This window comes from Arachis hypogaea, chromosome 16 (genome assembly GCF_003086295.3).
Source record: "Arachis hypogaea cultivar Tifrunner chromosome 16, arahy.Tifrunner.gnm2.J5K5, whole genome shotgun sequence".
NCBI lineage: Eukaryota > Viridiplantae > Streptophyta > Magnoliopsida > Fabales > Fabaceae > Arachis > Arachis hypogaea.
The window spans coordinates 11,089,089-11,113,128 of NC_092051.1; the positions used below are offsets into that span (position 1 = coordinate 11,089,089).

Consider the following 24,040-nt stretch of genomic DNA (forward strand, 5'->3'; position numbering starts at 1 on the left):
CCCTGGATTCCCGCGGGTCAACCCGACCCGAGCTCCACCCGGCCCGACTACACGCCTCTCAACCGACCCGGACACGCGTCCCGTACGGCTCTCCCACAGCTATGGGACAGCGTCCTTGGGAATATGAGCCTGCCCTCCAGAGGGGCCCAATACTGACATGTATATAAGGGGAAGACTGGCTCTTCCCCCAAGGTACGTCACATCCCTACGCCACATTTACTCCGCCTGCACGTATTCTGACAAGAGCGTCGGAGTGTCTTTGCAGGTGATACCCCCCTCACACAAAGTGCTCGGGACCTCGCGCTCCCGGACTGGAAGACCGTGATCAGACGAGCCCCTTCCTTCACCCCTGATCCTGACCTGAACCGTCCGGTAACCGACCTACCGAACATTGGCGCCATCTGTGGGGATCTCGTCCATGGACTTCGTACTAGTCCAGACCGGGACCGGCAGCGAGGCCGCGCCTCCCGTGCTTGGGGGAGGCGCCGTTTCGACAGAAACTCGGCAATAGCAGAGGTCGCCTCCGAGGGACACGACGCAGACTCACGAAAGACGCCCCTTCGGAGGAACTGGCGACAACCACGCCAGGATAATGCAAGAGTTACGCCATAGGATGCAAGACTTAGAACGCCGGCTAGCCGAAAGAGAACGCGACCAACGCACCCCGGAGCGGAGCCCCACCCGCTCCTGTTCAAGGAGCCGCTCGAGGCGCTCACCCAGCCCCCAATATGAGTCGGAGAGCACGGGGGGACGGGGACGAGCCAGAAGAAGAAGTCGGGACCCCATCATTTACGCCCGACACGAGAGACGACGTGCGTCGAACAGAGGCGACGAGGACGCCCGTCGGGAGAATGACGAGCCGGGGAGAACTACCCGGGGACCAGTGATAATAGGAGCGACCCCCTTCCACCGTTCCGTACTCGAGGTCCGGCTGCCGAAACACTTCGACAAGCCAACGGACATGAAGTATGATGGAACACAAGATCCCCTGGAACACTTGACGGCCTTCGAGGCCAGAATGAACCTGGAAGGGGTGGGAGACGAGGTCAGATGTCGCGCCTTCCCGGTCACCTTGGCGGGCCCAGCGATACGGTGGTTCAACAACCTCCCGCAGGGCTCGGTGACTCAATTCTCCGACATCAGCCACGCCTTCTTGGCTCAATTCACGACCAGGATTGTCAAAGCCAAACACCCAATCAATTTGCTAGGGGTGACACAGAGACCCGGAGAGCCGACCAGGAAATACCTGGACCGTTTTAATGACGAGTGCCTGGAAATTGACGGTCTAACGGACTTGGTGGCAAGCCTGTGCTTGACGAACGGGCTCTCGAATGAGGACTTCAGGAAACACCTCACCACAAAGCCCGTTTGGACAATGCAAGAGATCCAGTGCGTGGCCAAAGAGTACATCAATGACGAAGAGGTTAGCCGGGTCGTGGCTGCCAATAAACGGCAGCCCGCCTACAACCAAGCACGACACTATGAAGGCAGAGAAAGACCAAAGGAACACGCCAGGGACGGCGGTCCGAGTAAAACACCCAAACCGTTCTCCCGAGTTGGGAAGTTCACCAATTATACCCCCTCACGGCACCAATCACCAAAGTTTACCAACAGATAGCGGAAAAGGGGATACTGTCAAAGCCCCGACCTCTGAAGGACAGGACGGGAGGAAACAAGAACCTCTACTGCGACTACCACAAGGGTTACGGGCACAAGACCCAAGACTGCTTCGACCTAAAAGACGCCCTGGAACAAGCTATCAGGGACGGGAAACTTGCCGACTTCTCCCACCTTATCCGGGAACCAAGGAGACGCAACCGGGACCACGATAGCGAAGACAGATCCCGGTCGACAAGGCGACGGCAGGAACCAGAGGGTGACGATCACGGCCTTACAGTGGTAAACGTGGTAACGGCCAGGAATACCGCCCCAAGGTCAAAGTCAGCACAGAAAAAAGACGCCAAAGTCCTAGCAGTCTCCACCTCGACTGTTAGAAGTTTCCGAGGTATCCCACCCATCTCCTTCGGCCCAGAGGACCAATGGTTGACGAGGCACCGGAAAGTCCGCCCATGGTCATCACGGCCAGGGTCGGAACGGGCCTCGTCAAATGAATCCTGGTAAATACGGGGGTAGACTCGAACATCATGTTTCGAAACGTTTTCGATGCCCTGAGACTAAGGGACGCCGACCTGACGACCCACCAACACGGTGTGGTAGGGTTGGGGGACCACTTCATCAAGCCGGATGGAATCATCTCACTCCCGACCTCTGTGGGACAAGGGCAAAAACGACGAACAGTCATGGCGGACTTCGTGATATTACGAGACTCCACGGCTTATAACATCATCCTGGGGAGAAAAACCATCAACGACCTGGGGGCGGCCATTAGCACAAAGCTGCTGGTGATGAAGTTCGTCACCGATGACGGATCTATAGGATCCATCAAAGGCGACTTGGAAACGGCAGTCGCTTGCGACCACGCCAGCCTTTCTCTCAGGAAAAAATCCAAAGAAGCATCTGGGGTCTTCCTTGCTGACCTGGATGCCAGGATAGACGACAAACCTAGACCAGAGCCAGAAGGAGACTTGGAAAAGTTCAGGGTCGGTGAGGAGGACGATAAGTTCACATTCATAAACAGGAACCTCCCCCATGAGATGAAGGAGCCTTTGATGGAAATGATCAGGGCTAATGCCGACCTCTTTGCCTGGACGCCTGCCGATATTCCCGGGATAGATCCCCAGCTCGTATCGCATCATCTGGCCGTCAAGGCGGGAACCAAGCCAGTGGCCCAGAGGAGGAGAAAAATGTCGCAAGAAAGGGAAGAAGAGGTAGCCAGGCAGACGGCCAGCCTCCTAGAAGCAGGATTCATCCGAGAACTAGACTACTCGACCTGGTTGTCGAACGTGGTCCTGGTTAAGAAGCACAATGGGAGATGGAGAATGTGCGTAGACTATTCTGACCTCAACAAGGCGTGCCCCAAGGATTGCTATCCCCTACCTAACATCGACGCACTCGTCGACGCAGTGGCGGGGTACCGGTACCTGAGCTTCATGGATGCCTACTCAGGATACAATCAGATACCGATGCACCCACCCGACGAGGAAAAAACGGAGTTCATAACGCCAGGGGGAATCTATTGTTACAAGGTAATGCCTTTTGGTTTGAAAAACGCTGGGGCCACGTACCAAAGGCTGATGAATAGGATATTCAGTGAACTTATAGGCAAAACAGTAGAAGTCTACGTGGATGACATACTCGCAAAGACCACACGACCCGACGACCTCCTGAGCAATCTTGATGGCGTTTTTTCGTCCCTACGGCAACACGGCATGAGGCTTAATCCGCTCAAGTGCGCGTTTGCCATGGAGGCCGAAAAGTTCCTGGGATTCTTGATTACTCAAAGAGGAGTGGAAGCCAACCCCGAGAAGTGTCGAGCAGTTCTCCAGATGAAGAGTCCAGGTTGTATCAAAGACGTCCAACGACTTGCTGGGAGGTTAACGGCTTTATCCCGATTCCTCGGCGCGTCAGCAGCAAGAGCCCTGCCTTTCTTCAATCTAATGAAAAAAGGAATGACGTTCGAATGGACCCCAGCATGCGAAGAGGCATTCAACCACTTCAAGCAGATCTTAGCGGCACCACCAGTTCTCGGAAAACCCAAGGCCGGAGAACCGCTCTACCTCTACTTATTAGTAACCGAGGAAGCACTTGCCACAGTGCTCGTTAGAGAAGAAGGGAAGACCCAACAACCCGTTTACTTCGTGAGCAGGGTCCTCCAAGGACCAGAATTGAAATACAGCAAGCTGGAAAAACTGGCGCTGGCGCTCCTAGTCTCTTCCCGAAGGTTAAGACAATACTTCCAGAGCCATCGTATAGTCGTGAGGACGGATCAGGCGATTCGCCAAGTACTGCAAAAACCTGACTTGGCCGGTAGGATGATGACCTGGGCCATCGAGCTCTCCCAATACGACCTACAATATGAACCCCGACATGCAATCAAAGCCCAGGCGATGGCAGACTTTCTGGTAGAGGTGACGGGGGACCCCCCCGAGGAAACGGGCACACGGTGGAGGCTCCACGTTGACGGGGCCTCCAACCAAACGTCCGGGGGAGCAGGGGTCATCTTAGAAATCCCTGCAAGGGTCATCTATGAGCAATCGACTAAGTTCGAGTTTCCAGTGTCGAACAACCAAGCAGAATATGAAGCTCTCTTGGGCGGACTGATACTAGCCCGGGAAGTCGGAGCGACAAAGGTCGAAGTATGCAGCGACTCACAGGTTGTCACCTCGCAGGGGAACGGAAGCTACCAAGCCCGGGACCCCCTCCTGCAAAAATACTTGGAAAAGGTTAAAGAAATAACGAGTCAGTTCCAGGAGGTCATCGTCCAACACGTCCCAAGAGAAAGGAACACACGGGCGGACCTCCTGTCTAAGCTGGCGAGCACAAAGCCAGGGTCGGGTAACCGGTCCCTTATCCAAGGCATGGTAAAGGAACCGACGGTCGCCCTCCACTTGACGAAGTCGAGCCCCTCATGGATGGATCCCATCACCAACTTCCTGGAACTCGGCAAGTTGCCTGAAGATGAGAAAGCAGCCAAAGCTTTAAGAAGGGAGGCGGCCAGATACGCAATCATACAGGGACAATTATTCAAAAAGGGACTCAGCCAGCCCCTATTGAAGTGTTTGCACCCCGACCAGACGGACTACGTGCTTAGAGAAGTCCATGAGGGGTGTTGCGGACACCACATCGGGGGCAAAGCCCTAGCAAGGAAGCTCATCCGAGCAGGATACTACTGGCCGACAATGATGAAGGACTCAAAGGAATTTGTCAAAAAATGCATAAAGTGTCAACAAAACGCCAACTTCCACAAGGCACCGGCCTCCGAGCTAAACTCTCTGACGACTACTCGACCTTTCGCACAATGGGGAGTCGACCTCCTGGGGCCTTTCCCGATCGGCCCAGGACAAGTCAAATACCTCATTGTCGCCATTGACTACTACACCAAATGGGTGGAGGCTGAACCGCTGGCTACGATATCGTCCTCCAACTGTCGGAAGTTCATGTGGAGGCAGGTGATAACCCGTTTCGGTATCCCGGAGGTCGTTATCTCAGACAACGGGACCCAGTTCACGGACAAGAAGTTCATGGAGTTCCTCTCTGGCCTAGGGATAAAGCAGAAGTTCTCCTCAGTAGAACATCCCCAAACAAACGGGCAGGTAGAGGCCGCAAACAAAGTCGTCCTTCTTGGTCTAAAGAAGCGCCTAGACAATAAGAAAGGAAGCTGGGCTGACGAACTCTCCTCCGTCCTATGGTCTTACCGGACAACCGAGCAAAGCGCTACGGGGGAAACTCCCTTTCGCCTAACATACGGGGTCGATGCGGTGATACTAGTCGAAATCGGCGAACCGAGCCCCCGACTACTACTCGCGGGCATGAGCGAAGCGGTCGAAAAGGACCTGGTTGAGGAAACAAGGGAGATGGCTCACCTAACAGAAACGGCGCTGAAACAAAGAATAGCCCTGCGTTACAATGCAAAAGTCCTCAAACAAGATTTCGAGGAAAGGGACCTCGTCCTACGACGCAACGACATCGGCGTCCCGACCCCAGGGGAAGGCAAGCTGGCGGTAAATTGGGAAGGTCCCTACAAGGTAAGGGAGGTACTCGGCAAAGGTGCTTACAAGCTCGAAAGACTCGACGGCAAGGAAATACCCAGAACATGGAATACGGGTAGCCTAAGAAGGTTCTACTCATGACCAGACGACTCGCCGACCTGAGAACCCAAACAAATAGTAAATACTCACCTTGTTCGCATGATGATCTGTCTTTTTATTTTATCAAATGCTCGCCATATTGATTAATTTGTTTAGCTAACGACTAACTCATACTTGTCAAAAATTTTCGTACTTGTCCACTACTTTCCTACGTGCGCCGCGCACGAGTGCCCCCTAAAACGGCAGACCGGGACTGATCACCCCGGGGGCCATCTTCCTTATGGCCAAAGCCAACTACGACGACAACACGACCACGGCGATCCAAGCCATAACAAACATAAAACGGGAAAACGGGCGCGAGCCCGCCCCCGAAAGAAACAACGACAACAAATATAGCAAACGGCAACCCGGCCAAACGACTGAATAAGTATAACTTATAAAGAGTAAAAAAAAAAAAAAAACGAGCAATAAGTTGTTCAGCGAATGCATTACAAAATATCCTAAGTTACAAGACTTCACTTCCTCGGCATGTCAACAATCTTTCCGTCCTGGATAGTCTTGAAAACGCCAATTGACGACGTGTCGAAATCAGGAGCTGCGATCTTTAGCTGAGCCTTCAGGGCATCTTCGGTCATCGAGATGGCGTTCTTCCCTTGCTCCTTGGTCACCTTAAGCTTCTTCTTAAGCTCTGCGGCTTCGGCTTTAGCGGTTTTCGCCTCCGAGACGGCCTGCTCCCGCTCTTTCTCCAAGGCGGCAACCCGACCCTGAGCGGCATTCAGCTGACCCTCCAAGGTCATCTCACGTTCAAGAAGCCGAGCCACGGTCTCATCGGACGTCTTCAACCTCTCCGCAACAAATGACGCTTTCTCCTCAGCAACGCTAAGCTTTCCCCCCATCTCGGACAGCTGACCCTGGAGGAGTTCAACTTGAGCCTTGAAGTCATTGTTCGCCTTAACAGAGGACTCAAGCTTCCTCCGGAGCGCCTCCATCCCCGATAACTCGAATTCAGCCTTCCGAGCTATCACGGCCCCACGAAGCAAGGTGTGGTACATCCACCTCACCTGCCTGGACAGTTCGGTCTCGTGAAAATGCTCCTCTGTCCTGGGTATCAACTGTGAGTCAATAAATTTGGTAGCATCAAAGTTCCTTTCCATTATGGTAAGGGCCCCTTCCGGGCTGGAAGACATCCTTCGCTTCTTGGGAGTATGGATGAGCTCCACGTCACTATCCGGCTGGGGGGTGAGAGACGCGTGCCCTTCAGCGGGCCCTTCCTCCCGAGTAGGGGAAGCCTGGACCCCTGCAGCCTGTTTCCCCAACACGTCGGCATCCTGGGGAGAAGGCACAGCCTGATTCTCCTTCTCCCCTGAAAGACCCTCCGACTTACCGGCATCTTTCTCTTCGGCATTCTCGTCGTCACTCGCTTCAAAAAAGGTCTTCATCATATTCTCAAGACCAGTAACGGTGGCAGACATTTCCACTGCAACAAACAACAGGCGCATTAGTCGTTAGATCGGGAAAAGAAAAACAACAACAAAGAAACATAGGCAAACAAAGAAGACAACTCACGAATATAGCTCCTGGCGGCCTCCCGTTCACCCATAAGAAGATGAGGGTTCATGGGGTTCTTTTCAAAAATGGCAAAAAGTACGTCAGCTATTTGCTTATCTACAGGCGACAACCTCTTGTACGTCACCTTGATGAAAGGATTCGACCCCGCACCAAAACTCCAATAAGTCTGGATAAGGCGCTCCCCCTCTAACGACAACCAAAAGGGGTGACGACCTTTGACGGGACGAACTTTGAAATACTTATCTTTAAAACCATGGTAGGAGTCCTCAAAAAGGCCAAATATTCTCCTACCCTGGGCGGAACGGAAAGAGAGAAACCCTTTCCTCGCTTTCCCCTGTTTGGAAGGATTGGTAAGGTTGAAATAGAAGAGGAAGACGTCCACCGACACCGGCAGCTCCAGGTGCTCACAAACCATTTTGAAGCAGCGGATCGAGGCCCAACTGTTCGGGTGAAGCTGAGAAGGGGGGACGGATATCCGGTTCAACAGCGCCATTTGAAAGTCGGAGAACGGTATCCGAACGCCAACTTGTGTAAACATGGACTTGTAAAACCAAATCCAATCGGGGACACGAGGAGAGTGGAAGTTGAGCTCATAAATACGCTCATGGGGGGCAGGGACAATGGCCTCGTAGTTGGCCCCCTTGTCAGTCCCCCCACACAAGTAGCCGGCTTGTCGGAACTCGGTCAACTCCTCCAAGTCCATTTGGTTGGGCGAGCTCCTTATATCGTCAGTCACCCAGGCGTACGGGTCGTAGGCGGCGCCAGATCCAGAAGATCGGGAAACGATGCGAGGCATACCTACATCGGGGTACCACTCCGTTAGACTATGAGGTCGGGAATCCATAGAAACCCAGAAACTACGCCTTTTCAAACTCAGATCATGGCCAAGAACAGTTAAAAACTACGCCTATCACGCAAATCACCTAAAACCTACCCGGGAATGGTACCCCTCCCTTAATTCGTCTACCCCACCACTGGAAGGTCATTCGGCTAAAGTAAACCAAGCATGCAACAATCGCAAACAACAACGACGCAGCAGTAAAACATAGCATAAACACAAGGGAAGAGGAAGCGAAAATTACCTGAATTGGTTGCAGGAACTTGAGAGAAAAAAGAAGGCACGAGAGGGCTCGAACAAGGAATTTTGGATATCAGGGAGAGAGGAAAGTGAAAATGGCAAGGGTAGGAGGAAAAGAGAAAGAAACTGTTTAAAAACCACCATAAGGAGCGCGAAAAGAGATAGGGGCAAAATGGTCTTTACGCATGGGGTTTTAACTCATTATGAGCATTTAATGCTCAGCGCGAAGAACGAAGCGGCGAACGAACGCCTCAGCAGACCAAGAGACACGCGCACAAGAAACGCGCCTCTCCCACAGTCAGCCGACTCGACGACAACACACGAACAAGGACACCATGCGCCACCGATCGCCTCACGACCATCACTGACGCGTCGGGGGCACTGTTACGGCCCTGGATTCCCGCGGGTCAACCCGACCCGAGCTCCACCCGGCCCGACTACACGCCTCTCAACCGACCCGGACACGCGTCCCGTATGGCTCTCCCACAGCTATGGGACAGCGTCCTTGGGAATATGGGTCTGCCCTCCAGAGGGGCCCGATACTGACATGTATATAAGGGGAAGACTGGCTCTTCCCCCAAGATACGTCACATCCCTACGCCACATTTACTCCGCCTGCACGTATTCTGAGTGTCTTTGCAGGTGACACCCCCCTCACACAAAGTGATCGGGACCTCGCGCTCCCGGACTGGAAGATCGTGATCAGACGAGCCCCTTCCTTCACCCCTGATCCTGACCTGAACCGTCCGATAACCGACCTACCGAACATTATATATAACATTAAAGATGATCCATGAGTCCATATTTTGTTTATCCGTTTGTGCGGGGAAAATGGAAATAGGAGCCACCTGTCACAGGAGGAAGAAGCATGTAGCAGTTTGTACAGTGTTCCGAAGATGTACGCATGCCAACGTACTCATTCTCTCTTACTCACACAACCGATTCACTCTCTTCCTTCTTCTTCGTTTCTTCTTCTCCGTTTTTCTTCTATGCTCCCTAGACTCACCCACAAGCTCAAGCTTCTACACTTACATTCTTTACCTCCTCCTTCTTCCTTCCTCCTTCGCCGCCGCCACTATCCTCCTCAATTTTCCAAATTCCCATACTACCCTTCGTCTTCAGCACCCTTTCTCCCTCTCAAACTCCCAATGGCATCTTCTTCTTCTTCCTTATCGCATTCGCAGCACAAGCACTCCAATCGCCTAGCTTCCGAGCAAAGCCCCTATCTTCTCCAACATGCTCATAACCCCGTAACTACCTCATCTACTTTCTCTCTTTTACTACTATTCCATTCAATTTTGCTTCTTTCTTCCTTCTTTTTTTCATTTAATTGCTTTCGTTATTCAATTGAAGGTTGATTGGTACCCTTGGGGCGAAGAAGCTTTTGCTGAAGCGCGCAGAAGAGATGTACCTATCTTCTTGTCAAGTACTCAATTATCTTTTCTTTTAACTTCTCCTTGTTTCCTTCCCTCTTTCTTTGCGTAATTAATTAACTGCTGGCTCTTTTGTTTGTGCTATTAATGGTGATTCCTTTCGAAGTTGGTTACAGCACTTGTCACTGGTATGTACTATATATCACTGAGAAACTGATCTTGTAACTGCTTTGATGCGCTTTCCATGGATGTTATTTACATTTTTGGAATCTAAACTGTTTTGATGCTAGGTGTCATGTTATGGAAGTCGAGTCTTTTGAGGATGAAGGAGTAGCCAAGTTGTTGAACGATGGCTTTGTTAGCATTAAGGTAATAATAATTCTAAAATTGGTTCCTATTTTTGGTAATGTGTTATTTCTGGTCTGGCATTCAAATGTGAATATTGCTTAATTCCATATTAATAATTATCCATGCCACAGGTGGATCGAGAGGAGCGACCAGATGTTGATAAGGTGATTTAATTTAAACAAACGGTGCATTTAAAGATACGTTTTTTGCATATATTTCAAAATCAGCAAATATGTTACTTATATACTAAGTTGTGCAGTATTTTAAGGGGGGAGGGGGAAACAAAAGAATTGCCTTTTATTTTTGTGGATCTAGAGCTCTGGAAGTCACCCTTTTTTGCTTAAATGGTTTGCTTGGTTTCATTGGTAGCATGTGGTTCCCTCTCCCTTTGAATCATCAAGGTGCTTAAAGTGTTCACTCCACCGGTGACAAGGTGCACTAAAAGATTTTCTCTTTTATCAGGTGTACATGACATATGTGCAGGCTTTGTATGGTGGAGGAGGTTGGCCACTAAGTGTTTTTCTTTCGCCTGACTTAAAACCTTTAATGGGTGGAACTTACTTTCCCCCTGAGGATAAGTATGGACGACCTGGCTTTAAAACTATTCTGAGGTAAGAATTATTCCACCGGAAGCTTTTGTCATCAATGTGCTTGGACAAACTATATTTTTTTTATTAAGGCTTCAGTGAACGTCAATAATTTAAAAATTCAAATAATTATTGTGGCCTTGGAAGTTCCTATTCATGTGTATTCTCCCTATACTCTCCAGAAAAGTAAAAGAGGCTTGGGATAGCAAGAAAGATTTGCTAGTTAAGAGTGGAGCAGCTGCAATTGAACAGCTTTCTGAGGCATTGTCTGCTAGTTCAGTTTCTGATAAATTGTCCGATGGAGTTCCAGATGATGCATTACGTCTGTGCGCTGAGCAGGTATGGCTTTGACCAAGTAGATAAGAGCAGTTGCACAATCCTGTTTCTTACATTTGCATGTATCTGGATCTTCTTTTTTTTTACTAAGTCCTTAATTTATATTCATGACCTTGATTCTTGAGTATCATTCAATCTACTATTTTCTTTATAGCTCTCTGAGACCTATGATTCCAAGTTTGGCGGGTTTGGGTCTGCACCTAAATTTCCCAGACCAGTTGAGACAAACTTGATGTTGTACCACTCCAAGAAATTGGATGATACTGGGAAGTTAGATGGAGCTAATGCAAATCGGGAAATGGTTTTCTTTACCTTGAAATCTATGGCAAAAGGGGGCATTCATGATCATATTGGAGGTGGCTTTCACAGATATAGTGTGGATGAGTGCTGGCATGGTAAGTTTATCTTGGACTGAATCTTTGGTATGTATCTGGTTTGTCTACGGCTGTAGTTCTACTTCTCAATTGCTCTGGCTTAACAGATGCATCATGCATTCCAATTTTGATTTTTCCACCTTAATTATGATGTTCTTCTGTGCATATTTAATGCTTTTGTTCTGAAATATTCTGGACATTTTAAATTGTTGGGCTGTGATATTTTTGCAGTTCCACATTTCGAGAAGATGCTATATGATCAAGGCCAGATTGCTAATGTTTATTTAGATGCTTTTTCTATCACAAAAGATACCTTCTATTCATGTGTAGCGCGGGATATTCTTGATTATTTAAGGAGAGACATGATTGGTCCAGACGGTGAAATCTTTTCAGCAGAGGATGCTGACAGTGCAGAGACTGAAGGAGCTACAAGAAAAAAGGAGGGAGCATTTTACATATGGTCCCGCAAAGAGGTATTTCATGCGCGTAGTTTTTCCTTAACCTTTTAATTAAGGATAAACAAACTGTAGGTCTGAAAAATGCACAAATTTTTCATTCTTCTCCCTAAAATTAAGTCGATTTGGTTATCGGGACCTAAATCAAACGGATTCCTGAATCATCTGTTGCTGAAATGGCACAATAATCTGCAGATGCGGTCAGTCAATTGAATATTTTCAAGGAATCAATTAAATCTATTTATTTTATTCAGGCAAGATATTTTTTATTGCGCAACGTGTTGTTTATCCAATTCCTAGTTACTAACTTATAGTTTTCTAAAATGACAAGCTACCTTCTAGAGTTTGTTACTGCACAAGCATACAACAACAACAACAACAACAAAGCCTTGTCCCACTAAGTGGGGTCGGCTTGTTACTGTACAAGCATGATTTAGGATAATAAACTTGCTTATTTGTTTGGTTAAAATAGGCCTCTTTTGTGTTCATCTAAATAGAATATTGTTGTTGATCTTGAGTATATGACAGTTCTGCGTAAATTCTTTCGGAAGATGTCTAGCTCTCAGCATCATGGCATTCTGTCCTGCTTTCCTTTTGTGATTTTGTAATTATATCTACAGCATCTCAACATGTAATAGATGTGTTGTAATTTATGATTTATTGTTTGCTATATTTGCAGTTGGCTTTCAACTTTTTTTTTCCCCTTTGAATATTTGGTTTCAACCATTTTGTTAATTTTAATTTTCGGTTTAGGTTGAAGACATACTTGGAGAGCATGCTGATATTTTTATTGAGCACTATTACATAAAGCAGTCTGGTAACTGTGACCTATCTAGCATGAGCGATCCTCATGATGAATTCAAGGGAAAGAATGTCCTGATTGAGAGAGAAGAATCAAAAGATCCTTCAGAGATCGCATCAAAGTACAGCATGTCAATCGAAACATATAAAGATATTCTTGGAGAATGTAGGCGTAAGCTGTTCGAAGTAAGGTCAAGGCGGGCAAGGCCACATTTGGATGATAAAGTATCCCCTTAAACATGGTTATTAATTTATTAAGAATCTTCTATGATGATACTGGTTTCAACTTTTTATGTATGAGTCTCAAGAGATCCTATGCTTCTAGGTTATTGTATCTTGGAATGGACTGGTTATCTCATCTTTAGCCAGGGCCTCCAAGATTCTCCTGGGTGAAGCTGAGGGCACTAAGTTCTACTTTCCTGTTGTTGGCACTGAAGTAAGTTTCCCCTTATACAGATGTGTCCATATATGTAGTTAGAGAGCCTTTGATATTTTAGTTTTGCCCTTTTGCTGAATGACTGTTGGTATTTAAAAAGACAGAAGACACTCTGCTTTGATATCATGGATGTCTGTAAATTATCCTGTTATGGATAAATTTTATATTGTTGTGTTGATCAAAATGGGAATTGGCAGTTGATGAGTTAGTTGGCATTGGCAGTTATAAGGGAATTGTGGATGAAGCTTGTTAAAGGAACACCTGGAGACAATTAGATCCTCTTCTTTTTTTCAGTTTTGAGTAATTGCTAATATATTTAACTTTCTCCTTTTTGTTTTGCAAATTCCAGCCAAAGGAATACATGCAAATTGCGGAAAAAGCAGCATTATTTATTAAGAAGCAACTTCACAATGCTGAAACCCAAAGGCTGAACCATAGTTTCAGAAATTCTCCATCTAAAGCACCTGGTTTCTTGGATGATTATGCTTTTCTGATCTCTGGATTACTGGATCTCTATGAGTTTGGTGGTGGAATCAACTGGCTTCAATGGGCAATTGAATTGCAGGGCACTCAGGTAAAGATTGATCTCTGAATCTGAAAGAAATTTCACAGTGCTTTGCCAGACATCGAGTTCCTCCTGAGATGTGTTACTTGCAGGATGCTTTGTTTCTTGATGGGGATGGAGGTGGATATTTCAATAATACTGGGGAAGATACATCAGTTCTTCTCCGTGTGAAAGAAGACCATGATGGGGCAGAACCCTCTGGGAACTCGGTGTCAGCTATAAATCTTATTAGGTTGGCTTCCATGCTTGCTGAAAGTAAGGCTGAGCACTATAAGCGAAATGCAGAGCACCTTCTGGTCCGTAAACTGCCACCTCTTTCCTCCTAGAAAACTTGTTTTCTTCTTTGTACAAGTTCCCAAGGGTGGAAAGTGATTATCACTTGGTAGTTGTCTAAGATTCCCCTTTACATGGTAGTGCAGGCTGTTTTTGAGAAAAGATTGAAAGCTTTGCCTATGGCAGTGCCCCTCATGTGTTGTGCAGCAGATATGCTGCGTGTACCTTCCAGAAAGCAAGTGGTTGTGGTCGGAGAAAGGAATTCTGAGGAATTTGAAAGAATGCTTGCAGCAGCACACGCATCATATGATCCAAACAAAACAGTGAGTATAATTAACTCCGTTATTGAGTTGATACTGCATATTTATTTTTGGTTGTCATCAATAACATCTGTGCGGATGTTGGTTGTAGGTTCTTCATATAGACCCCAACAACAAAGAAGAGATGGAATTTTGGGAACAGAATAACAGCAACATTGCTCTGATGGCGAAAAATAACCATGCAGCAAACAAGGTTGTAGCTCTTGTATGCCAAAACTTCACTTGTAGCCCGCCTGTGACTGATCAATCCTCACTTGATGCTTTACTATCCAAAAAATCGTCCTCTTCATCAACATGAGATATCGGTTCTCACAAGTGGATGTTAGCTAAAGCTTAGAAGCCATATTATACCCAACTTGTTGGTTCTGACTTCTGTGTCAAATTATTTTCTTCAGTGATATAGAGATTACGCTTGTCTTTTTACTCTCTATGCCAGCATTGTCTTTCAAATTTGATACAGAATGATGGAACTCTGTATATTTTTATAGTTAAAGGTTGAATAAAATAGTTATATATTAAGTTTGGTTTAGTTAAATAAGTTTGTACTTCATTTTCCTGGGTGAACTAGCACAATAAACTGAATAAAGTCACCATGGCGGGACTAAAAATTGTCTCCAATTCATCTTAGATGTTTGAAAAATGTGAGATCACATTTTGCCAAATAAATGAGATGTCACACTTTTTTTTGGTCTAAGATCACATAATTTTTCAGTAGTCAATGCATATTAAATTTGAAAATAAAGAAGAGCATAATTTCCTAAGATATTAAACGAATGGATTATGCTGATTCCGGTCATATTCAGAAGTCCATAAATCTATCTCCAAAGGAAAAAAGGGTCCTTTATCTGCTAGCTTCTAATTTGCTATCACTTCACACTTCCCACTTCCATTCTGAGACTCTTATCCAGTGAGTAGTGAATACCATGAAAGCAATCCAATTCCGTACGCCTAGGTTGTACTATGACACATTTCATCCCACAATCCACTTCCAGATACCATCATCATCATTATCACTCCCTAAACCAATGATCTCCCGCTGCAGCATAGTCCAATCTCACCACCCCAATTTCACAATCTCATACCTGATTGACTCATGTGGTCTCTCTCCAGACACTGCTGCTCTTACTTCCCAAAAGCTTCACCTTCCTTCTGCTGAAAGACCAGACTCTGTTCTCACCCTTCTCAGGGAGCATGGTTTCACAGATACCCAGATTTCAAACCTCATCAGAAAACGCCCATTGCTCCTCTTAGCAAACCCAGATATCCTCTTGCCAAAGTTTCAATTTTTCCTCTCCATTGGGATTTCCAATACCAACCTCGCAAGAACCCTAACCGCTGACCCAACCCTTTTGACCCGGAGCTTGGAGAAACAGATCATACCCTCTTACAATTTCCTCAAGAGTGTGTTGATCTCTGATGAAAAGGTTGCAGCTTCATTGAAGCGCACATCTTGGGTCTTCCTCGAGGATCACAAGAAGAACCTCGTACCAAACCTCAATCTCCTGAAAGAGATGGATGTTCCTGAATCATGTGTTACGCTGTTGCTGACTCATTTCCCGGAGGCATTGATGCAGAAAAAGGAGAACTTTGCAAAGCTTTCTAAGGAGATTAAAGAAATGGGGTTTAATCCAAAAAAGACAACTTTTGTGTTGGCCATTCATGTGCTCTCAGGTGAGGGTAACAAATCCATATATAACCGCTGTTACGAGGTTTATAAGAGGTGGGGTTGGTCAGATGATGACATCCTTGTGGCATTCAAGAAGCACCCACATTGTATGATACTTTCAGAGGATAAGATCATGAAGACAATGGATTACTTGGTGAATAAGATGGGTTGGCCTTCAGGGATGATTGTTAGGTGCCCAGTGGTGTTGTTTTTCAGCTTAGAGAAGAGGATTAAACCTAGGTGCTCTGTTGCTAAGGTTTTGTTGATGAAGGGATTGATTAAGAGGAAGTTGAGCTTGTCCACTTTGCTGTTGCCTGATGAGGACAGTTTCTTGGAGAAGTATGTGGTCAAGTATGAGCTGCAGGTGCCTCAGTTGTGGAGTGTGTATCAGAAAAAGTTGGATTTTATGAGTGTGATTTGATTTGAGTTTGCAGATAGCTATTGCCCGTATTCTAATCTTGTCTTAAATTTTTACATGATTAATAGAAGTTTACATAATGTGGCCTTGCCTATTTTTTTTGGCATCCTGGTTTCTCTGAATGTCTTGTTTGCTATATATGAATGGTGAATGCTGAATGGCATGTGTCAAGAGAGTTCAAAAAATGGAAGAAATAACAGTTATCAACTTGATACCTGAATTCAATAATCATCACATATGTAGTTAGTGATGTAAAAATGTAATGACAGCACATCCACTGAGAATCCTGATCATAAAATGCCTTAGTTCTTCTGTACACACTGCATTTGTTTAACAGAGGAACACAAAATCATATTTAATAGATGAAACAAAAAATATTATGTTTATAGACATTAAATTAATATATTTTATACTATTTTTGATAAAAACACTAATTAAAAATATATTTTATTTTTTATTTTTTATTTTATTAGATTTTTATAATTATTATTTTTTATTATTATATATTTTTTTAAATTTTTTTGTATAAAAAAATAAATTAAATTTTCATAATTTATTTTAATTTATTATTTAATAAAATACAAGAATATTAATTTTTGTGTTTTGTTTTCAATATCTTATTCTATTCTATTATCAAAATTAAACATAGTCTAAGAAACATACATCCGAATTAAGAATCAAAATAATTCCGAAAAAATTACTCGAAAATTAATTTACTCCTAAAAAATGAGATATCTCCAATTAGTCTATAAAAAATACAATCTAAATCAAATTAATTTTTTTATTAATTAAATAATAATATATTAGGTTAAGTATTATGTGTCATCTAAATATAAATAACACAAAATAACTTTAAAAATACATTATAATATAGAACTTTAAAATATTTCATTAAATAAAATGAACCTTTTTTTCATGAGTAATTTAAAATGGGCTAATTTTTTTGTTATGGAAGTAAAAGTGGTGATATACTTTAACATGGTAATTTTTTGTGTTTTTCAAAACCGTGGAAGTACACAAATTCTTGACACCGATTTCTGTACTTAAAATTTTTTAATTTTTTTTAACACAAATCCGTGGGAACGATTTGTGTACCAATTTGTGTCCAATTTCTGCTTCTCTAGTTAAACGATCGGACATTTAAGTATAACACCCCAACAATCTACATTTAACAAAAACACCACTACCACTCCAATATTAAAAAAAAAAAATTCTTTAAAATGTTCTTATCCTAGCATAATTTTTTGATAAAAGAACTGCATGAGTAAGCTCCTTGTTCTTTGTGCTCCTAACATCATCCGCATAGAGAATTAGAGATAAACAACTGAAGCTGAAATTGGTAACAATTTTGGAATTTTCTCTGAAAAAGGATCAAGAAAATGGTGGAACAGAGGAAGCCTCTCGTTCTCTCTTCCACCAAACACCTCATCAATTCCTTGTTGAGCTCTTCCCCAAGCAACGACCCTGCAACCGCCACCGCCACCGCCACTACCACTCCCCTCTTCCAATTACCTGTGGGGATTCTCCGATTCTCCGACCACCCGAATCACCATCCCCAATTACCTTCTCTTGACGATTCTGCCCTTGTTGGCCTCTCCACTTTACTTCTTAAGAGGCTCTCTGTCACTTCTGGTTCACTGGTAATCCACACTCACAAGCTCCTCTAAACTTTAACTTCAATTCTGATACCCCTTTATCGAATTAAATCTCTTCGATGTTAAAAGTATTGTTTTTTGGGATAAATTTTGTGTTTTTTATTCATTTATTTGTTTTTAGGTTCTGGTGAAGAATGCTGAGATGGGTGTGCAGAGGGTTGCTGTGGCCATTGCTCTTGATCCTCCAGGAACTACTACTACACTTGAGCCTGATTCTGATTTGAATTTATCATCATCTTCTTCTCATCCTGCCAGAGTAATGCTTGTGTTTCCTTCTTGTGATTTCCCTGCTAGTGGGGCCTTGTTGTTTGATCATGAAGTTGCTTATTTGTCTCCACTTTTAGCATTTAATCTAAATTTGCACATGTCATGCTTAAAATCCATTCTACAACATGGAGAGGACACTTTAGCTTCTTATTTCAAGCCCCAATTTTGTAATGAGGATGCTGCAAAAAGCAATGAGGATTATGTTATCAATGTTGAGTTGGCACCTTTTGCTCAAGCTCTTAGGTTTGCATCACATTTGAGGGTTTCTTTTGTGAAGATGCCAGAATGTGGCATCCTTGAATCTATCAGAGAAACTTCACCTATTGAATCTAAAGAACGGCAAGACATGATTGACTTAGCATTACAAAAGTACTTCGAAGTCGATAGATATTTGTCAAGAGGAGATGTTTTTGGGATTAACATAAACTGGAAATGCAATTCAACTATTTGCATTCCGTGCAACCAAAAATCAGATAAGAAAAATGACAGTAACCTTATCTACTTCAAGGTATATTTAGTTCATTTTTTTCCCCATAAATCTCAAGAAATATGTCAGGTTCTTGTTAGAGTGTAACTTATATCCTCAGGTCATTGCTATGGAACCATCAGATGAACCGTTCCTTCGAGTCAATAAAACCTCAACTGCTCTGGTCCTAGGAGGGAGTTCACCATCCGCCCTTCCTCCAGATTTGTTAATTGCTGGACCAGAAGGACCTGTGCCATTGCAAGGAGACACAGTAAAGATATTGGGTTCAATACTTACACCAACTTTCTGTCCATCGGCCCTTTCTTCGAAGTTTAGAATTTCAGTTCTATTGTATGGCTTGGCAGGTGTGTTCTCCGTTGCCTTATACCCTACTTTCCATGTGAATCACCATTTGTATTCACAGTTATTTTTCTTATTTGAAATAAATATACCTGGTTTGAGAAGTCACATGTGGTGCTGTTTGAATTCATTGATGGCCTATATTGTATTTCTGATCAACAGAATTATGCAGGTTGTGGGAAGAGAACTGTAGTTAGATATGTTGCTCGTCGACTGGGCTTGCATGTGGTGGAATATAACTGTCATGATCTAATGGTGTCTGAAAGAAAATCTATTGCTTTGGCTCAAGCTTTCAAGACAGCTCAAAGGTATATTTTGAAACTACAAGTACATATATGTATCTAACTATGTATATATGTTAAGCTGATTGCCTGTCTCAGGCCAAGAGGAATTTACTTCTTTGAATATGTTTTCTGATTTTTATGCACTTCTGGGATGTGATTGTTACAGATACTCACCAGCAATACTTCTTCTACGGCATTTTGATGTTTTTCGAGATTCACCTTCTCCCGATGGTTCACTAAATGATCAAAGAGGCAATACATCTGAAGTAGCATCTGTTATCAGGAGATTCACTGAACCAATTAGTGAACATGATAGCAACTCCAGGGGAAAATCAAATGGTGAATTTGTAAGATTTAACTTATATGAATGTTGTTGTTATTCTTTGATGATTACCCTTTAGTAAACCTTAAATCTTTATCATATTACAAATCAGAGAAAGAAGCAAAACAAGATAACATCAAAAGAAGCAACAGGCCAGATAAATAGTACATAGTTTTCGTAGTTTCCATAACAGGAAAAAGAATCTAATGAAAGTGAAACAGCTTGTGGGAACTCTATTAAGTTGTGCCAACCTCTACCATTTCTTTTTTTTTTTTTGTATTTCTAATATATAGGATTACAAAGATATTTACTTTTGCAACATGCTGGTGAAGGTTGAGAAGAATGTTGAGAAAACAAGCGTGCATCAAATCCTCTTGATTGCTGCTGCCGACAGCTCAGAAGGTCTACCTCCAACTATCAGACGCTGCTTTAGCCATGAAATAAGTATGGGACCTTTGACTGAAGAGCAAAGGACTGAAATGTTATCCCACTCACTTCAAAATGTTTCTGGACTCCTCTCTGATGTAAGTTTGGAATGAAGCTTCATCTTGTGTAAACCTTCTTTTGCTTCTTTTTACTTGTGGCATCGCCAATGCCAGTTCTCTCTAAATTTCAAAACTTAATTAAACTGATTTAAAAACTAAGTTATGAATAAATGATATTGAAAGCAAGGAGTGGGTAGAAGAGTTGGGCCATGTGATTAATTTGTTAAACTTTCTCCTCTCTTCTTTGTTAAAAATTAAAAATATAATAGTGGGCTCTTATGCAAAAGAAAAAAATGGGATACTAAATTTAGGATCACCATTTGTATGGTAGTATAGAAATTTTTATCCAAAAAAATATGTATAATATCCCTCAAATTATTAGGACTGGCATTTAATTGCACATTGGACTTCTTTGATTATTACTGCTGAATTTGATCAATCACATTGTTGCTTCTTGCAGCCTGATTTGGAGGGTTTTGTAAAAGAAATAGTTGGTCAAACATCTGGTTTTATGCCCAGGGATATGTGTGCTCTAATTGCTGATGCTGGTGCCAACTTATTTCCCAGGAACGATACTGAAGTGGACAAACATAGGTTTGAGGATATAGATGCTTCTTCTAGTTCCAAAGTGACACAGGAGAAGGAGAAAGTTTCACCTCAAATTCCTAGGAAGGAAGATTTGATGAATGCTTTAGAACGATCAAAGAAAAGAAATGCATCAGCATTGGGCACTCCAAAAGTAAATTAAACTGCTATTGTTTTATCAATGAAGAGTGCACACATTAGCTCATTATTTGTCTTTGAGATGAAAACTTTTCCTAACTTCATGGAGATATTAAGCATGGAACTGATTTGCAGGTTCCCAATGTGAAATGGGAAGATGTCGGTGGGCTTGAAGAAGTCAAAAAATCAATCCTGGATACTGTTCAGGTGAGCTTCTTGTGTGGCATAACTATTGATTTTACATCTTTCTTCTTATATAAAAGCACAACTCCACCCTTTTATGTTGGAGACAAAGCAACTTGAACATACATTCAGTGAAACTTGTGTTTAAATGTTCAACATTGTATATTAATCATTAGGTTGTCATATTTGTAAGTTGGTTGAGTTGAAGTCCATTCAAGTTTCTATTCATGTATAAAAATAAAAGTTAAAAGAGAGAAATGAGGAGCTTTTGAAGAGTCTAGCCTACCTCCTAAACATGGAAGCTATGAAAGTGCAATTCTGTTAAAATGGATATTGAAGAGACTTTCTCTGCTATCTATCATCTCAGTTTATTTAGCATATCTTAGCTTTTTCTAATTGATGGAAAATAATATGCTTCTGCTTCAAGTCAATTTTTTTTGTTTCAAAACATTTTCAGGCTTGTTTCTTATATATTGGTGTATTTATCTTGTTAAATAATAAGCAATCTCGGATATACTGTTTATGTAGAATATCTAATTGTTCTGAATTTCATATTTTTAGTTGCCCCTCCTGCATAAAGATCTTTTTGCATCTGGATTACGCAAGAGATCCGGCGTTCTTCTGTACGGTCCTCCTGGAACTGGCAAAGTAAGTTGCAGGGTACCCGTTAATGACAATATTCAACCTGCCTTTTACATTTTTCCCCTTACTGAAGTTTTCTGACTCCATTCTATTTTCAATTATTTTTATTGCATTTCAGACATTATTAGCAAAAGCTGTTGCTACTGAATGTTCTTTAAATTTTCTTAGTGTAAAAGGTCCTGAACTGATAAACATGTACATCGGAGAGTCTGAGAAGAATGTTAGAGACATTTTCCAGAAGGTATAGCACTAGTTTTGCTAATTTTATATCTGAAATGGACCGTTTTCATAGCATATTTGAATGTTTTAAACTTTCAATGTAATTCACAGGCCAGATCAGCACGCCCATGTGTTATCTTCTTCGATGAGCTTGATTCTCTCGCCCCAGCTCGGGGTGCTTCTGGAGATTCTGGGGGCGTTATGGACAGGGTGGTTTCTCAGGTATTTATTTACCTTTTCTAAATAATGCCATGTTTGTAGAAAACCTTCCCCGAGTTTCCTAATGCAATATGTTTCCCTTGTTAATAGATGCTAGCCGAGATCGATGGCTTAAGTGATTCGACACAGGTTTTATTCTCTTTCTGGAAAATTTATTTTAGCATTCATGTGATATTTTATTTTCCTTCTAAAAAATGGTATCTCTCTATGTGGCCTACTAGGATCTGTTTATTATTGGTGCAAGTAATAGACCGGATTTGATAGATCCGGCACTTCTACGTCCCGGTAGATTCGATAAGCTTCTATATGTTGGAGTTAACTCCGATGCGTCTTATAGGGAGCGGTAAGCACTCTACGTTTCCGGTTCTCTGTTTGGTGAAGAATCTATTATTTGATATCTTTTGTGATAGATTGTTATGCACTTCTAATATCGAACTTTCCCAGGGTCTTGAAAGCACAAACTCGAAAGTTCAAGTTGCATGAAGATGTTTCACTGTACTCTATAGCGAAAAAATGTCCGCCGAACTTCACCGGAGCTGACATGTATGCATTGTGTGCAGACGCCTGGTTCCATGCAGCGAAGCGCAAGGTTAGTACACCAAGATCATTGGATCTGCACCCATGATTCTGTGATTTTAGACTGTACTGATCCTTGGTGATTTTTGTCTAGGTTTCGAGCACAAATCCGGAGTCTTCCAGCCAAGATAGTGAAGCAGATTCTGTAGTTGTTGAATACAGTGATTTTGTCCAGGTATCTAGAATCCCCCCTTCTAATTTGGTTAACCATGGTTCAAAGTTCAAACTTTGAAGCATTTTTCCTACTGATATTGTGACTGCCATTTCCTGAAAATTTTAGGTCTTAGTAGAGCTGTCTCCTTCCCTCTCCATGGCTGAGCTTCAGAAGTATGAGAAACTTAGAGATCAGTTTGAGGGCACCTCAAAATAATTTCTCTTCTTACGTTCTTGTTCTTTCATGCAAATTGTTTTTGGCAACAGTTGAAAAGTGTTGTTAAATTAAAGTAATAAATTTTCAATATTTGAAAACACTTTAATTTAAAAAATAAAAGTAAAAAGTGTTGTAAAAATATAAAAAAGATATAATTTTATTTTTAATAATATTTTTGAAGAGTCGACAAAGTTGTAGAAGTGCTCTAGTCACAATAGACTAGACTGCAACTATATCTATAAGAAATTTATATATTACATACCTGATAGGCATAGGTCTTATATTTGGCTACCAACTACATAAGCTCATTGCCACGTTTAGATGATGAACAACTCATTGTAAACATGTTTCCGTGAATTATCTTCATTATTTTATTCCTTTTCTTTATTATGAAGACGCTTTGATATCATTGATATGTCATGCTCACGGTTGATTCTTATTTATTGAAGATAAGTAGTTTATAAATATTTGTATGAGAGTATAAAAATTATAAAGTTCATTTTAGTACGATTATGTTACGATGTTATGATATTTTAAAAAATATTGTTAAAATTAAAGTAATATTTTTTTATTGTTAAACAATATTTTTCTAAAAAGTGTTACTTAAAAAAAGTATTATCAAAATATATAAAAAAATATAAAATTTTAATTTTAACAATACTTACATAATCATCGTAACATATTCATACTAGAATATATCAAATTATAAATTATATTTTTAATATCATTTCATATAATCTACTTAAGATTATAGCACTTGTTCACTTTTAATGGAGAGTCTTCTTAATTACTAAATAAGAAAATAGTTATGCTATAAATACAAGTTTTTTTTAGCAACCAAGTCTAATTAAGTTAGCTCAAACCCAATAAAAATCAACTTTAGATTAGATAGCGTGTAAACACGTGCTCCCGCAATTGTTCAATAGCGCGAACATTAATATGAAAAATGTTTTTTCTCCCTT

At 42.6% G+C, this 24,040-nt stretch overlaps 3 protein-coding genes across 4 annotated transcripts; all 3 read left to right on the forward strand.

Annotated features, from left to right (window-relative positions):
- The first annotated feature begins 9,162 nt into the window (after positions 1-9,162).
- Positions 9,163-14,758, forward strand: LOC112756370 (uncharacterized). Of its 2 annotated transcripts, XM_025804945.3 has the most exons (15): positions 9,163-9,605; positions 9,709-9,781; positions 9,895-9,916; positions 10,019-10,097; positions 10,208-10,240; positions 10,539-10,687; positions 10,846-11,002; positions 11,154-11,394; positions 11,605-11,846; positions 12,582-12,854; positions 12,955-13,065; positions 13,415-13,639; positions 13,723-13,926; positions 14,050-14,226; positions 14,315-14,758. In XM_025804945.3, the coding sequence occupies exons 1-15, from the start codon at positions 9,252-9,254 to the stop codon at positions 14,519-14,521; spliced, it is 2,547 nt and encodes an 848-aa protein (XP_025660730.1). In that variant the 5' UTR covers positions 9,163-9,251; the 3' UTR covers positions 14,522-14,758. The 2 variants fall into 2 exon arrangements, with proteins under 2 accessions (XP_025660730.1, XP_025660731.1); XM_025804946.3 differs by lacking the exon at positions 9,163-9,605 and having other exon boundaries at positions 9,725-9,781; positions 9,905-9,916.
- A 29-nt stretch (positions 14,759-14,787) lies between these two features.
- LOC112756371 (transcription termination factor MTERF15, mitochondrial) lies at positions 14,788-16,413 on the forward strand. Its single transcript, XM_025804947.2, has one exon. The coding sequence runs from the start codon at positions 15,147-15,149 to the stop codon at positions 16,308-16,310; it is 1,164 nt and encodes a 387-aa protein (XP_025660732.1). The 5' UTR covers positions 14,788-15,146; the 3' UTR covers positions 16,311-16,413.
- A 1,067-nt stretch (positions 16,414-17,480) lies between these two features.
- LOC112756372 (peroxisomal ATPase PEX6) lies at positions 17,481-23,487 on the forward strand. Its single transcript, XM_025804948.3, has 16 exons — positions 17,481-17,947; positions 18,084-18,737; positions 18,817-19,060; positions 19,228-19,363; positions 19,506-19,686; positions 19,994-20,185; positions 20,607-20,885; positions 21,005-21,076; positions 21,614-21,700; positions 21,813-21,935; positions 22,025-22,135; positions 22,223-22,261; positions 22,354-22,475; positions 22,577-22,721; positions 22,803-22,883; positions 22,989-23,487. The coding sequence occupies exons 1-16, from the start codon at positions 17,687-17,689 to the stop codon at positions 23,076-23,078; spliced, it is 2,817 nt and encodes a 938-aa protein (XP_025660733.1). The 5' UTR covers positions 17,481-17,686; the 3' UTR covers positions 23,079-23,487.
- The last annotated feature ends 553 nt before the right edge of the window (positions 23,488-24,040 follow it).

Coding starts and splice junctions, on each gene's coding strand:
- LOC112756372 (XM_025804948.3), top strand. CDS start 17,687: ATGGTGGAACAGAGGAAGCCTCTCGTTCTCTCTTCCACCAAACACCTC. Junction 17,948..18,083: donor CTGTCACTTCTGGTTCACTG/GTAATCCACACT, acceptor ATTTGTTTTTAG/GTTCTGGTGAAGAATGCTGA. Junction 20,186..20,606: donor TTTCTGGACTCCTCTCTGAT/GTAAGTTTGGAA, acceptor TGCTTCTTGCAG/CCTGATTTGGAGGGTTTTGT.
- LOC112756370 (XM_025804945.3), top strand. CDS start 9,252: ATGTACGCATGCCAACGTACTCATTCTCTCTTACTCACACAACCGATT. Junction 11,003..11,153: donor TACGTCTGTGCGCTGAGCAG/GTATGGCTTTGA, acceptor TTTTCTTTATAG/CTCTCTGAGACCTATGATTC. Junction 13,927..14,049: donor GAAATGCAGAGCACCTTCTG/GTCCGTAAACTG, acceptor ATGGTAGTGCAG/GCTGTTTTTGAGAAAAGATT.
- LOC112756371 (XM_025804947.2), top strand. CDS start 15,147: ATGAAAGCAATCCAATTCCGTACGCCTAGGTTGTACTATGACACATTT.